Source organism: Medicago sativa, chromosome 4 (assembly GCF_051527215.1).
Source record: "Medicago sativa cultivar Bolivia chromosome 4, Bolivia_mono, whole genome shotgun sequence".
NCBI classification, from domain to species: domain Eukaryota; kingdom Viridiplantae; phylum Streptophyta; class Magnoliopsida; order Fabales; family Fabaceae; genus Medicago; species Medicago sativa.
In genome coordinates this window covers 50,253,178-50,266,877 of record NC_140752.1, presented here as the reverse complement: position 1 = coordinate 50,266,877, position 13,700 = coordinate 50,253,178, and the positions used below count along the sequence as shown (strand labels likewise).

The 13,700-nt window shown below is 33.2% G+C and overlaps 1 protein-coding gene and 1 pseudogene across 2 annotated transcripts; both read left to right on the top strand.

Annotated features, from left to right (window-relative positions):
• Positions 1-1,904: 1,904 nt before the first annotated feature.
• On the top strand, positions 1,905-4,871 carry LOC146929611 (uncharacterized). Its single transcript, XM_085701436.1, has 4 exons — positions 1,905-2,274; positions 2,481-2,695; positions 3,240-3,347; positions 3,594-4,871. The coding sequence occupies exons 1-4, from the start codon at positions 1,983-1,985 to the stop codon at positions 4,632-4,634; spliced, it is 1,656 nt and encodes a 551-aa protein (XP_085557562.1). The 5' UTR covers positions 1,905-1,982; the 3' UTR covers positions 4,635-4,871.
• A 1,896-nt stretch (positions 4,872-6,767) lies between these two features.
• Positions 6,768-9,812, top strand: LOC146929610 (G-type lectin S-receptor-like serine/threonine-protein kinase At2g19130 pseudogene; annotated as a pseudogene). The gene has a single exon (XR_015006091.1). The product of XR_015006091.1 is annotated as a G-type lectin S-receptor-like serine/threonine-protein kinase At2g19130 pseudogene (transcript).
• The last annotated feature ends 3,888 nt before the right edge of the window (positions 9,813-13,700 follow it).

The following is a 13,700-nucleotide window of genomic DNA, read 5'->3' as shown; positions in this document are numbered from 1 at the left end:
TCTTGTAAATGAACATATTGTAAGTCCTCCCATCGAGACACCTAAAGTTGATCTACCTAAGGTTCCTACTTGCATGGATCTTGATAGTTGTGAATCTTGTCTTAAATTACATGAAGAGATTGAAAGGATCTTTCAGGAGAAAATTTCAAGAAAGAAGTAAAAATAGAAACTTTTATGGGCACAAAATTAGGTGTCACTATTGTGAAAGAGTTAGTCACACCACACCTAACTTCCATATTACAAAAGTTGTTGTTCCTAAAAGGGTAATGATGTGGGTGCCAAACATTCTAATTGTGCTACTAATCCCAATTTTGTAGGAGCACCTTACAACCGCGAAGAGAAAATGGTATCTAGACAGATGTTGTTCAAGGTACATGATTGGAAATGCATCTATGTCCATCGACTTCAAACGAAAGGAGCGTGGATTTGCCTCTTATGACGACAATAATCAAGGTAAAGGAGTAGTGGGAAATCCCTTTACAACAACTATCAAAGATGTAATACTTGTTAAAGAGCTGAAGCATTACCACTTAAGTATAAGTCAATTTTGCGACAATGGGTACACTATAACTTTCAATATCCAAGGTTGTATTATTGAGCATGATACAAATAAGAAAGTTGTGATTAAGTGCTTAAGAGTATAAAATGTATGTATGTTTGATCTATATGATGTGTCATTAAGTAGTGTTAAGTGTTTCGTTGCCAAGAGTGAAGACTCTGGGTTATGGCATAAACATCTTGGTCACGTTCATTTTGACTTACCAAATAGAGTTATGTCCAAAATAAAGTTTGTAAAAGACAAATTATGTGATCATTGTCAAAAGAAGGAAGCAACCTAGAGTCTCTTTTAAACTAAATATTGTGGTCTATACGTACAAGACCAAGAGCTTCTCCACCTAGATCATTTTGGCTCCTCAAGGACAAAAAGCCTAGGAGACAACTATTATGGATTTCTCATTGTCGATGACTACTTGAGATTTACATGGACATTGTTCTAATCTAGTAAGGATGACACCTTTGATACTTTTGCTAGATTTGCCAAAGTTATCCAAAACCAAAATTCTTTGAAAATTGTATCGTTAAGAAGTGATCGTGGTGGTAAACTTGCTCCACAAATTTGAAAACTTAGAAGTAACCATGGTGGTGAACTTGTTAACCACAAATTTGAAAGCTTTTGTGATGAATATGACATTTAAACATAACTTCTCTATTCCTAGAACACCTCAAATGACCTATTTAAAACTTAAAAAACTTAAAAGAACTAACCTAGTATTTTTATCAAACTTAAAAAGCCCCCATGGGTATTTGGCCTAGTAAATATGAATAATATTTTATGTTACTATTATTATATTAATTTTTTAGTTTTATTTAAATTATTAATTTATCATTTTTTCTATAATTTAGGTATATAAGTCCACATTTTTTTCTCACATATTTAACTTTATTATTCCTTTCAAAAAAAACTTTATTATTATAAACCAAAATTAAAATATAATATCAAATAAATAGTAATTATTTTAGTAATAATTATTTTTGAGAGATATTCATTTTTTAGTAATTATTTTTGAGAGATATTCATTTATTAGTAATTATTTTATACAACACGAACAATAATCGTATATATATCTTACCCCCAACGTCGGAGAATTACATTAGTAACTATTAAAAGAAAATATACATTATTTATAAAATTCAAAATGAATTTTCCCCTAAAAAAAATTTTAAATGACTTTTTTTTATAGATTGACTGTCAGTCCTCTAGAACTAGAACCAATCAAACCAAACCAGTTCAGTTACCTCACGCAAAGAAGTAAGGATCATTACTCATTACCCAATTTTCTCAATTTTCCCGCCAGAACAAAAATGGTAGAAAAATTCCCTCCTAAGCATTCCCCAAACACAAATATAAAACAAAATTTCTCATTCTCACCATCACTTACGCTTCAAAGAAAGAGGTTCACACTTTTTTAACATCACCAAAAATGGAGGACGGTTTAATATCAGTAGATCGTTGGGCAAGAGGAAGTGAAGCGTACTTCTTAACACATCTTCATTCCGATCACACTAAAGGTCTCTCTTCTAAATGGTCCCATGGCCCACTCTTCTGCTCTCCAATCACTGCCAGACTACTTCCCATCAAATTCCCCAATTTCAATCTCTCTCTTCTTCGCATTCTTCATACTGGCACTTCTCACATTCTCTCCCTCCGTTCACCTTCTTCCTCTGATCCCACCACCGTCATTGTCACCGCCATCGATGCCTGTCACTGTCCTGGTACGTATCCCTAACCCTAAGTTATGTGTCTGGTGTCCCACACTGATTTTACTAGTGTCGATGAGTTTGTGTCAGTGTTGTGTCTGGTGTCTGTGTTAGTGCTTAAAAATGATTATTAACTAAAGTAGTATTAATGATGACTGTTTTACAACTATGATTTGAGTTATGTCATTTAATTTGTTATTTGTTGTGAGTTTTTGGAATAGGTTCGATTATGTTGCTATTTCGCGGAGATTTCGGTTGTGTGCTTTATACTGGTGATTTTCGTTGGGAAGCTGGTTGTGAGAAGGCGAGGATTGCTAAAGAAATGCTTGGTGTTGCTCTCAAGGAACATGATGGTGATGTTGATGTTGTTTACCTTGATAATACTTATGCTAATCCTACTTATGATTTTCCTACTCGTAGCGTTGCGGCTCAGCAGGTACATTGCAATTCTATCATTCCTTGCCCCAATTTGAAAAATTCGCTGAGTTATGGATTTGGGATAGAAATGCTGTGATAATTGTGTTAGGGTTCAGAAATTGGGATTATTGAATATCGAAAAAGGACTGTGGATTTTCGATTCCTCGTGAAATTCATGCATGTTTTAAGAAAATTTATCTGCAATTTTCATTACTATTGTTCATATCTGTGTTTAATAAACCAAATGAAACCAAATGGTTAGCACATTCATGAAAATGTTTTCTTTTGGCTTGGTTGATTGTCTGATTTCAGGCTATTAATTTCACGAATGAGTTTAACAAAGCTGCACTATACACTGTCTGTGTAAAACTATTTGACACAGACATCCAATGAAAGTTCATTGTATTGTCACAAAGACCATTTTAAAACTGAATTTTACTAGTAACTGTCAATTACTTGATTCTCATAGCGTTGTTGTTACAAGACTAGTTTACACTAAGGACACATATCCCCCTTACTTTTTACGGACGTTTTATTTTGACTTGGTTGATGTCTGATTTCAGGCAATTGATATAATTTCGTCGCATCCTGACCATGATGTTATTATCGGAATCAATAATTATGGGAAAGAAGATCTCTTGCTTCAGATTTCTAGTGCCCTTGATATAGAGGTATTCAATTTCTCTTCATGTTAGTATGTTGCATTTAAGGAGAATGGTAAACAAATACTTATGCCATTAACTCCAGTTACCCTGGCTATGATACATATGTAAATCATCATGTTTATCTCACAGTACAAAACTTTGCATCTTGTCATTTTGTTGGTTTAGTTAATTTGGATTCAGCATTCTATTTTACTTGATTCTTCCTCTTTTACCTATTGATTTTTCACTGATTTGCTTATTTTTCAATTGAAGATTTGGGTGTGGCCACAGCGGTTACAGACTATGCATCTTCTTGGTCTCCCTGATGTATTCACAACAGATACAACTGCTACTAGAGTCAGAGCTGTTCCAATGTATAGCTTTAGCGTGAATACATTGGAGGATTTAAATTCATACCGCCCAAGAAAATGCCCAACTATAGGAATTTTGCCATCAGGTCTTCCATGGGTAAAGAAATCCCTTAAAAAGAACGAGTTTCTCTCTGGTTCTTTTTTGACATCACGTTATAAGAGAAGCAGATGTGACACAGATAGTACTCAGGTCCAGATGGATAAACAAATTGCAAAAACAGGATCTCCCAAAATGTTGGACAAGTATGTATTTTCAGTTCCCTACTCTGATCATTCAAACTATGCAGAGCTAGAGGATTTCATCAAGTTTGTCAAGCCAAACAGTCTGAAGGGTATTGTTTCTTCCTCTACTTGCTATATTGAACCCATGTACTATTTTGGCCGACTTTGTACCGGTAACCAACCAGTACAGCAGTTGCATAACAGGTCTAAACTGATAGAAAGTTGTAATGTTGAAGAGGATGATGATGAGTTAGATAGAAACATAAGCAAGGAAAGTTATAAAATGAATGACGTTGGCAAAAGGGTAGTAACAATCAGCCCTGAAACTTCGTTTGAAGATGATTATGTTGAGTCAGACGATGAAACTTCATTTGAAGATGATAATGTTGAGTCAGACGATGAAACTTCATTTGAACATGATAATGTTGAGTTAGATGAAACTTCATGTGAAGATGGTAATGTTGAGTTATATAGAAACAGAAGCAAGAACATGTTTGAAATGAAAGAAAATGGTAAAATCGTAGTAAATGTCAGTCCCAAAACTTCAGTTAGAGATGATAACGTTGAGCTAGGGAGGAACAGAATGAAGGTTTTGAAGGTTAAGTTATTAGGTTTTCGTATGAGAAGGTTAAGAAAACAGCGCAGAGCTAAAATTTCAGACCATTTTGAAAAACAAATTTCGTATGCTGAAGAAGAATTTTCAGACCAAGTTTTCGTATGATCACTGCTTTTGAAGTCCATGTTGCAAGGTATGATCTACTATTCACCTAACTCAATGTACCAAGAAGTTATTGGATGATCTTTTGTACCTCTATTGGAAAGAATGTGCATTTTAAACACTAAAATCTGCTTGTGACAGAAGAATTGTAACATGAATTTGTGGTACACATTTTGTTGATAACTCAGTATGGTCTGATTCACTTTTGTAGGAAAAATGAAAGTCTTTCTCATTTTTAAATGTTGCTTGCATGTTAACAGCTCAGAAGTTGAAAAATGGTATGAGAGTCCAGAATTTAATATTTTCAAAACATTCTTATCATTTTTGAAATTAATATAAAACCTATTAAATCATGTGAATCCCCCACTTACTATTTCGGATTCGTATGAACTGTGCTTAATAATGGTTTTTGGACTTTCATAACATAGGTGCACTAGACATCTTTATTTTTTGTACTCTAAATTCTATAAGGTATGTGCCTACGATTTTATTTAGTATTTATATATTTTTTCAAGTTAATGATACTTATTAGTTTTGTGATATTTTTTACAGAAAAATTATGAATGTTATTATTTCTATATCTAATTTTCTCTATTTCAGTATAATCTTTAGTGTTTCTATAATAAATAATGTTTGATCATTGGCAATACCATTTTTTTTTGAAAGAAAACTATTTACTCGTTTATTTTCTGTTGCAATTAAGTTTTTCCATCTTATTTCTTATGCTTAGTGCTCTAAAGTTTTCCTTTTCAACTGAAAATTTTACAAATTAAAATAATCATATTTTTTAGAATATGTTCTGCCTTCCCACTCTCTTAACATATCATTTCCAAAGACTATTTTGTCAAGACTTTATGGAGTAATACATAATTGGTGGTTGGGTCTCATGAATTTTATTTAATCAATAGGAGAGAAAGTGATAAAAAAATATTTTATATTTTTTTTTTACAAATTGGATAAAAATGTTATAAATGTTAAGCTACTAGCATTATTCTTTAAATATTATTCTATTTTAAGTTTGCTCATTTAAACATCAAATTTTTATTTGAGTAATGATATTTTGACATCCATTTGATGACAACTTTGTTGACAACCTTGTTTTTCTCACTTCTTATTGGTCAAAAACAATGGAGAGAGAAAAAGGAAGAGAGAGGATAACAACATCATGTGAGTATGAGATAGAAAGTTGTCCAAAAGTTGTCAAAAAGTGGTTGTCAAAATATCATTTCTCTTTTTATTTTTATGTGAACACAATTCAAAATATTTTTCCACTTCTAATCCTGATCTTATATATATCTTATCAAATTCTTGAATAGTATTAAATTTTCACTATAGATGTAAGCTTTTGAAATCATTTCATATCTAATATCACCAAAAATACTATAATAAACTCCAATGTTTTATACGTAACAAAAATCACTCCTGGAATCATTTATTTAATATTCTCGAAAATAAGCTGGCTGGTTTTAAAATATTTGAGGGGTAAAGCCCACATGTGAACCAATTTAAAGGATTAAATATTTTATGATGATATCACTTTGATTTTTGTCTTATTTTCCGTCTCTTAGGTGTTGACTTCTGTGATGCGTTATGCATACGATTATCATGGTGTGGATGCATACTTGTCAAAGAAGTCCAAAATATCAACTCGTAATAAAACCATAAAAAAGCTGAGACCAAGCATTTAATATGACTTGTGTCAAAAATAAAAGGGCAATTACTATGACTGAGGAGGGAGAGCATAAAATAAAGAAAAAATAAAGAAGGGTCTTCTTAACGAGTGTTCATGGAGCACTCTTTAAGCATACCGAATTAAGTAATTTTTTTTTAAATGTCAATATTTTCAATTTCCAATGCACTAATTACACAAACTTTCATAAAAAATTACCATTTAAGGTCAAACTGCAATGCAGTCATTCGTATGAAATGGGAGTGTGGGATATTATTGATTGTGTCGATTTTTAAAAAAAATTTGATATCCGGTTTAAAGGTCAAAATAACTCGGGTCAATTCTACCGTCCACAACTGAGACTCAAAGAGAACTTCTCTCGCCCTCTCTGGATCTCGGTCTAAACTCAGAGAGGTCGAGAGAAATTCTTATAAATTTCCCACCAATGAAGTCCTAATACCAAAAGCAAGCGTGAGTGAACCATGGGGCATGACTTGGTCACATCTATTAACAAAAAAGAAACAACATAAATGCCCTATACATTACGGCCAAATCCAGTTACATCCCAACAGTCATTTTCAAGTTTCAACCGTCTATGTTGACTTCAACAATAAGAACAAAATGGAAGATACTATTTTCTTTACTCTAACATGACCAAGTCCTTGTTAGACTCATTCTCCAATCCCTTCTTTTCTCACTCCTCACCCATCAATCACATACTAATATCTACCTTCTCTAACAATTGAATCTTGAAACCAAACCATTAACAACATTAACAACATGAAGAAAAAACCACTATTCTCCCTTTGTCTTCTCATCATCTTATTCTATTTACACACCTACCCTTCACTTTCTGCTTTGACCAGCATCTCATCAAACCAATCTCTTTCTGGTGATCAAACTCTTGTCTCCAATGATGGAAACTTTGAATTGGGTTTCTTCAATACAGGTAATTCCTCTAAATACTACATAGGCATGTGGTACAAAAAGATATCACAAAAGACATATGTTTGGGTAGCAAATAGAGATGATCCAGTTTCTGATAAAAACTCTTCCAAGTTTACTATATCTGATGGTAATTTAGTTCTCTTGGATCAGTCTCAAAATCTAGTTTGGTCAACAAATTTGAGTTCTCCTAGTTCAAATTCTGTAGTTGCTGTTCTTTTAGATGGTGGTAATCTTATATTAAGTAATAGGCCTAATGCGTCGGTATCAGATGCTCTTTGGCAGAGTTTTGATTTTCCAACAGATACATGGCTTCCTGGTGGAAAAATTAAACTTGATCATATAACAAAGAAGCCTCAATATCTTACTGCATGGAAGAACAGTGAAGATCCAGCAACCGGTTTATTCTCTCTTGAACTAGACCCTGATGGAACCAATTCATATTTGATTCTTTGGAATAAAACTAAACAGTATTGGACAAGTGGTCCTTGGAATGGACAAATATTCAGTTTGGTTCCTGAAATGAGGTCAAACTTTGCCTATGATTTCAGTTTCGTGACGAATGTGAATGAGAGCTACTTCACATATTCTGTGAAACAAAAATCTACTATATCTCGTTTCGTGATGGATATCTCGGGGCAGATCAAGCAACTTACCTGGCTGGAAAGTACTCAGCAGTGGAATTTGTTTTGGTCACAACCAAGAGGACAGTGTGAGGTTTATGCTTTCTGTGGTGCATTTGGTAGTTGTAATCAGAACTCAAAGCCATACTGCAATTGTTTGTATGGTTATGAACCAAAGTCACAATCTGATTGGGATCTTGGAGATTACTCACATGGGTGTGTGAAAACAAACAAGTTTCAATGTGAGGTATCTTCAAATCCTTCTACTGGTGACAAGGATAGGTTCTTAACCGAACTCAGTGTGGCTTTGCCGGAACATGCGCAAGCGCAACCTGTTGTGGAAGCTGGTGTAAGTGAGGAATGTGAGTCAAAATGTCTGAACAACTGTTCTTGCACTGCATATGCTTATAACAATAGTGGTTGTTTCATTTGGAGCGGAGAACTCTTGAATCTGCAACAGCTTTCTCAGGATGATAGTAATGGACAAACATTGTTTCTCAAACTTGCAGCATCCGAGTTTCATGATTCTAAAAGCAATAAAGGAACAACTATTGGTATTGTTGCTGGTGCTGTTGGTGGTATAGCGGTTCTCCTTGCTCTTGTTCTAATTGTTGTGATTAGGCGAAAGAGACTAGCTGGAGCAAGAACTTCTGTGGAGGGCTCATTGATAGCATTTGCATACAGAGATTTGCAAAATGCCACAAAGAATTTCTCAGATAGACTCGGAGGAGGAGGTTTTGGTTCTGTCTTCAAAGGAACATTACCTGATTCAAGTGTCATAGCAGTGAAGAAACTCGAGAGCATTAGCCAAGGCGAGAAGCAGTTTCGAACAGAAGTTAGTACTATTGGGACTGTCCAACATGTCAACCTTGTTAGGCTTCGTGGTTTCTGTTCCGAAGGTGACAAAAGGCTTCTGGTTTATGATTACATGCCAAATGGGTCTTTGGATGCACATCTGTTTCAGAACTCCAAGGTATTGGACTGGAAAGTAAGATACCAAATTGCTCTTGGAATAGCTAGGGGATTGACATATCTTCATGAAAAGTGTAGAGACTGTATCATTCACTGCGACGTGAAGCCAGAAAACATTCTCATAGATTCTGATTTTTGTCCAAAAGTTGCAGACTTCGGCCTTGCAAAGCTTGTCGGAAGGGACTTCAGCCGGGTCCTCACTACCATGAGAGGAACAAGAGGTTATCTAGCTCCAGAGTGGATTTCAGGAGTGGCCATTACGGCTAAAGCAGATGTTTACAGCTATGGAATGATGCTTTTCGAGCTAGTGTCAGGTAGAAGAAACTCCGATCCTTCTGAAGATGGTCATGTTAGATTCTTTCCTACCGTGGCTGCAAACCTAGTACACCAAGGTGGGAATGTGATTAGCCTATTAGACTCTAGGTTGGAGGGAGATGCTGATGCTGAAGAGATCACTAAAGTCATCAAAATTGCTTCTTGGTGTGTTCAAGACGATGAAACTCATAGGCCATCCATGGGTCAAGTAGTTCAAATACTTGAAGGTGTTCTCGATGTTTCTTTGCCTCCAATTCCTAGATCCCTTCAAGCTTTTGTTGATGACCACGAGGACATTGTTTTCTTCACTGATTCAAGCTCCACTCATAGCTCACAGGTGAAGAGCAATGTCTCAACAGCCTCCTCTCAAGCGAAAAACAACGTCTCGTCTACTAGCACCTAGTCCTTGAGACAAAATTTGCCGGACATGTTTTAGTGGTTTCTCTCAATTGCTTGTGTTACAATAAGTTGTGCCATAGTTTTTATTTTGAGGTATTTAATTGTAATTTTTATGGTTTCTTTAGGGTAACTATTGCCAAGATTGCCTTGTATTTGCGTGCTAGTGCTTCACTTCACTGCATTATTGTATCAGACAAAACACCTATGTTAGGTGCATTAAGCAATAATTTGTTAATATATAAACTTTTTTATGTTGAATCCACATTTTTTTCTCTTCCTGTTTGAGAAGGTGTTGAACACTAATTCTGAGTGTTTTCTTTAATAGAAATTTGAACACTGATTTACCACGTTATAGACTCGTTCTGCTGTTGATCTCGACAATCGTTGGTTGTTAATATAACATCATATAATTAAATTTTCTATTGTTAACTTCTATCAATGAGTAGTTGGTAGCTAAAAGCGCAACAAATGACCAATTTTAGAGTTTACGTGGTCGGGGGTGGAGCTTGACAGAAGTATTTGAGGGGGCCAAATACATTTGGAAAAAAGTTTTAGTGGTAAAGTGATAGTTTCAGTTTTTAACTTTATGTATTGAGTTCAACCAAATTGAAGTGAGTCCAATAAAGGAAGGTTTCAACTAATTAGGAAAATGGTAAAGGGAGAAATTCGTGCTAAGTTCTGTGGGTTAATGTGGTTTGAGATGTTCTTATCAAAGATGTGGAGGGAAAAGCAAAGGATATTAAAGAATATCTTCAAAGCTTTTAAAAATAGAAGGTGGGTTGCGGTTAAAAATAAGGGAATTTTTTTTGAAAGCCGAATTACAGGTAGAGCCAATGAAGGCATGACCATGGTATTCAGTAGAAGTGGACATGAGCCACACAATTTAACAGGTTTATTCTACTTGTATGCTCCATCCTTGTTTTATTATAACTCGATTTGACATTTGTACGCATATTAAAAAAAGTTAACATCGTTTCACTCCTGTAATATAAGTCATTTTTGAGTTTGTCCTCTGTAATTGTTTTTTTTTTTTGATTTCGTCCTTGTAAAAAAAATTTGTTTCAAAATACTCCCTAAGCTATTTGATTGTGCATATTTGCTGATGTGGGACGCTAAGTCAACTTTTTCTGATTATGTGGCGCGTTGACGGTATAATTAATTTTGGTTTTCATTTTATTTATGAGTACACATGGCATTTGTGTTTTTTTTTAAAATCAATATAATTCAATTATATTAATTTAGAAATAAAAAATAAAAAAATTAATTTTCTAAAATTAAAAAATCAAAAAAAATTGACTCTTTTTAATTAAGAAATTTTTTTAAAATATTCCAGAACTTAACATATTTCAAAATTTTATAAAAAATTATAACAAAAATTCGAATTAAATTAAAATTATATAAAAGTTCAAAATCATAATATTATCTATTTTTTTGATTTTGAAAATTAATTTCCAGATTTTTTTTATTTTTTTAAATCTTAATGATTTCGTAAAAAAAATATGATTGTTTTCTTATTTTTTTTAATTTTGAAAAGTATTTTATAAAAATTCTGGAATAAAATTTTCGAAAAAAAATCTGAATTCTAGTAAATGATTATCTATTTTTTTTTAAGTTCTCAAAAAATATTATCTAAATTCTGGAAAAATATTTTCAATTTTTTATTTTAAAAAAATTCAGGTAAAATGTTTTCAATTTTCAGAATTTTCAATTCTTGAAAAATATTATCTAAACTTTATTTATTTTTATTTTCAAAAAATATTATTTAATGTTTTCCAAATTTTTTATTTTTTGTATAAAAAATAAAAAAAACTTTTTAATTTCAAATGAAAAATCTTAAATTTTTTTATTTTCAATTTTTTTTCTAATTTTCTAATTAAATTAAATTTTTTTTGAAGTATATTAAGTTCCAGAATTTTTCATTTTTTATATAAAATAAAACTTCTTATTTTAGAAAAAAATATGAATTTTTTTCTTATTTTTATAAATTTTTTAAAAATAATATTCAAATTTTTTTATTTCTAAATTAATATAATTGAATGTTATTTTTTTTTAAAAAAAGGTACAAATGCCACGTGTACCAATAAAAAAATTAAAAGCCAAATTAATTATACAGTTAGAAGCCACGTCGTCAGAAAAAGATGACTCAGCGTGCCACATAAGCGAATGTGCACAGTCAGGACTTAGAGGTTTTGACTTCATTTGTAGAACTTATGAAGACAAACTCAAGTTTCTTTGTCGGAAGCTTCAAGAAAAGTGTGGAGGACAACCTTTAAGGAAACTCAAGTTTCTTTGACTTAGAGGTTTTGATTAGAAGTCTCTTGCTTTTGTGCTTGATTTGTAGAACTTATGAAGACAAACTCAAGTTTCTTTGACTTAGAGGTTTTGATTAGAAGTCTCTTGCTTTTGTGCTTGAGCATATGAAGTCTGTTGCAGTTGTGCTTGAGCATAGGAAACCTCTTGCTTTTGTGCTTGAGTTAGTCTGAAGTCTCTTGCTTTTGTGCTTAAGCAATTGTAATCAGATATTGATTTTAGTGAACTCTCCTTGGAAGTGCAAGGGAGACATGACTACTTCCGGATTGTGGAAGGAACCTATATAATTGCTCTCTCTCTCTCTCTCTCTCTCTCTCTCTCTCTCTCTCTCTCTCTCTCTCTCTCTCTCTCTCTCTCTCTCTCTACTTAACCGTTGCATTTAGATTCTGAACATTGCATCAGACTCTGAATTCTATCAGATTCTGATCAGTGAACTCAGTTTTAAGAGAAGAAAAAGCTAACACAATTCAACCACCCCTTCTTGTGTTTTTCTCACCTTCATATTTAACATGATTGTGAAGAAAAAAAATCAAAATTTTGAATGATACATGTGAGTTGTCTTAAAAACAGAGACCAAAAGTGGTGATGGAAAACATTTGTGAACTAAAAGTCAGAGAAAATTTTTAGAAGGACTAAACCGAAAAGTTGAAATATTTTAAGGGGTCAAAAACATATTTAACCAATTACAAAATTATCCCTTACCAATAACATGAGAAAAATCGATTAAAAGAATAAAAGAAGAGATAATAATAAATGATATAGAGTATGATAGGAAAAAATTAATTAATATTGCATTTGTATTCTAAAATGATATATGATAAAACACAAATAAATCTATATAAAAAAAAAACAGAAATATTTTTTCTAAAATGACATATAGTTTTGTATAATAAAGCACGGACCTTGCAATTTTTTTTATCTTTTGATAATAATCGATCCTCGTTTCGTGATGTGACGAGTCTACATTGTATTGTGCGAGTACCTTCAAAAGGCGTTGTGCCCGTTTGCAGGTCTTGAATAGGTGCGCCGTTGTGGGGCGTTTGTTGGGTCACTATTGGACCGTTGAGTCATGAGGTCTGGCTCAGGACAATAATGAAGGTAAAGAAGTGAACTACACTCTTTACAAGCTAATGGTTGGAAGTCTCATATATTCTTGCAATTCAAGACCTGATATATGTCACAGTGTAGGAGTAGTGAGCAGATTCATTCAAAAACCAAAGTTGTCACATATGGAAGCAGTAAAAATGATCATTAGGTATCTTAGATGAACAAGTGATTATGGTGTGCTATATCTTAAGCCAATGGCCGAAGGAAAGAAGCTAATAGGCTATTATGACTCAGACTGATGTGAAGATAGAGTTGAAAGAAGGAGCACAATGAGATACATGTTCAAAATTTTCAATTCTCCAATCTTCTAAAGTAAAAAAAAAAACAGTTGTAGTATTGTTAACTTGTGAAGTTGAATACATATCAACTTGCAATCCAGCATGTCAAGGATTGTGGTTACAATCATTGCTACTTGAAACGAAGATAAGTGTAGAAGAACAAATTGAGCTTTTGGTGGACAACAAATCTGCTATCAACCTTGCAAGGAATCCCATAGCTCGTGGGATGAGCAAGCACATAGAGAACAAATATCACTTTCTTTGTGATCAAGTAAACAAGAGCAAGATCATTCTCACTTACTACAAGACAGGTTATCAAGAAACAAATATACTAACTAAGCCATTGAAGATTAAGAAGTTCAGAGAGACGAGGAAGTTACTCAATGTATTAAGTCCAGAGAATTTGAATTAAGATGGAGTATTGAACTGTAATTCAAATTTGGAGGTTTAG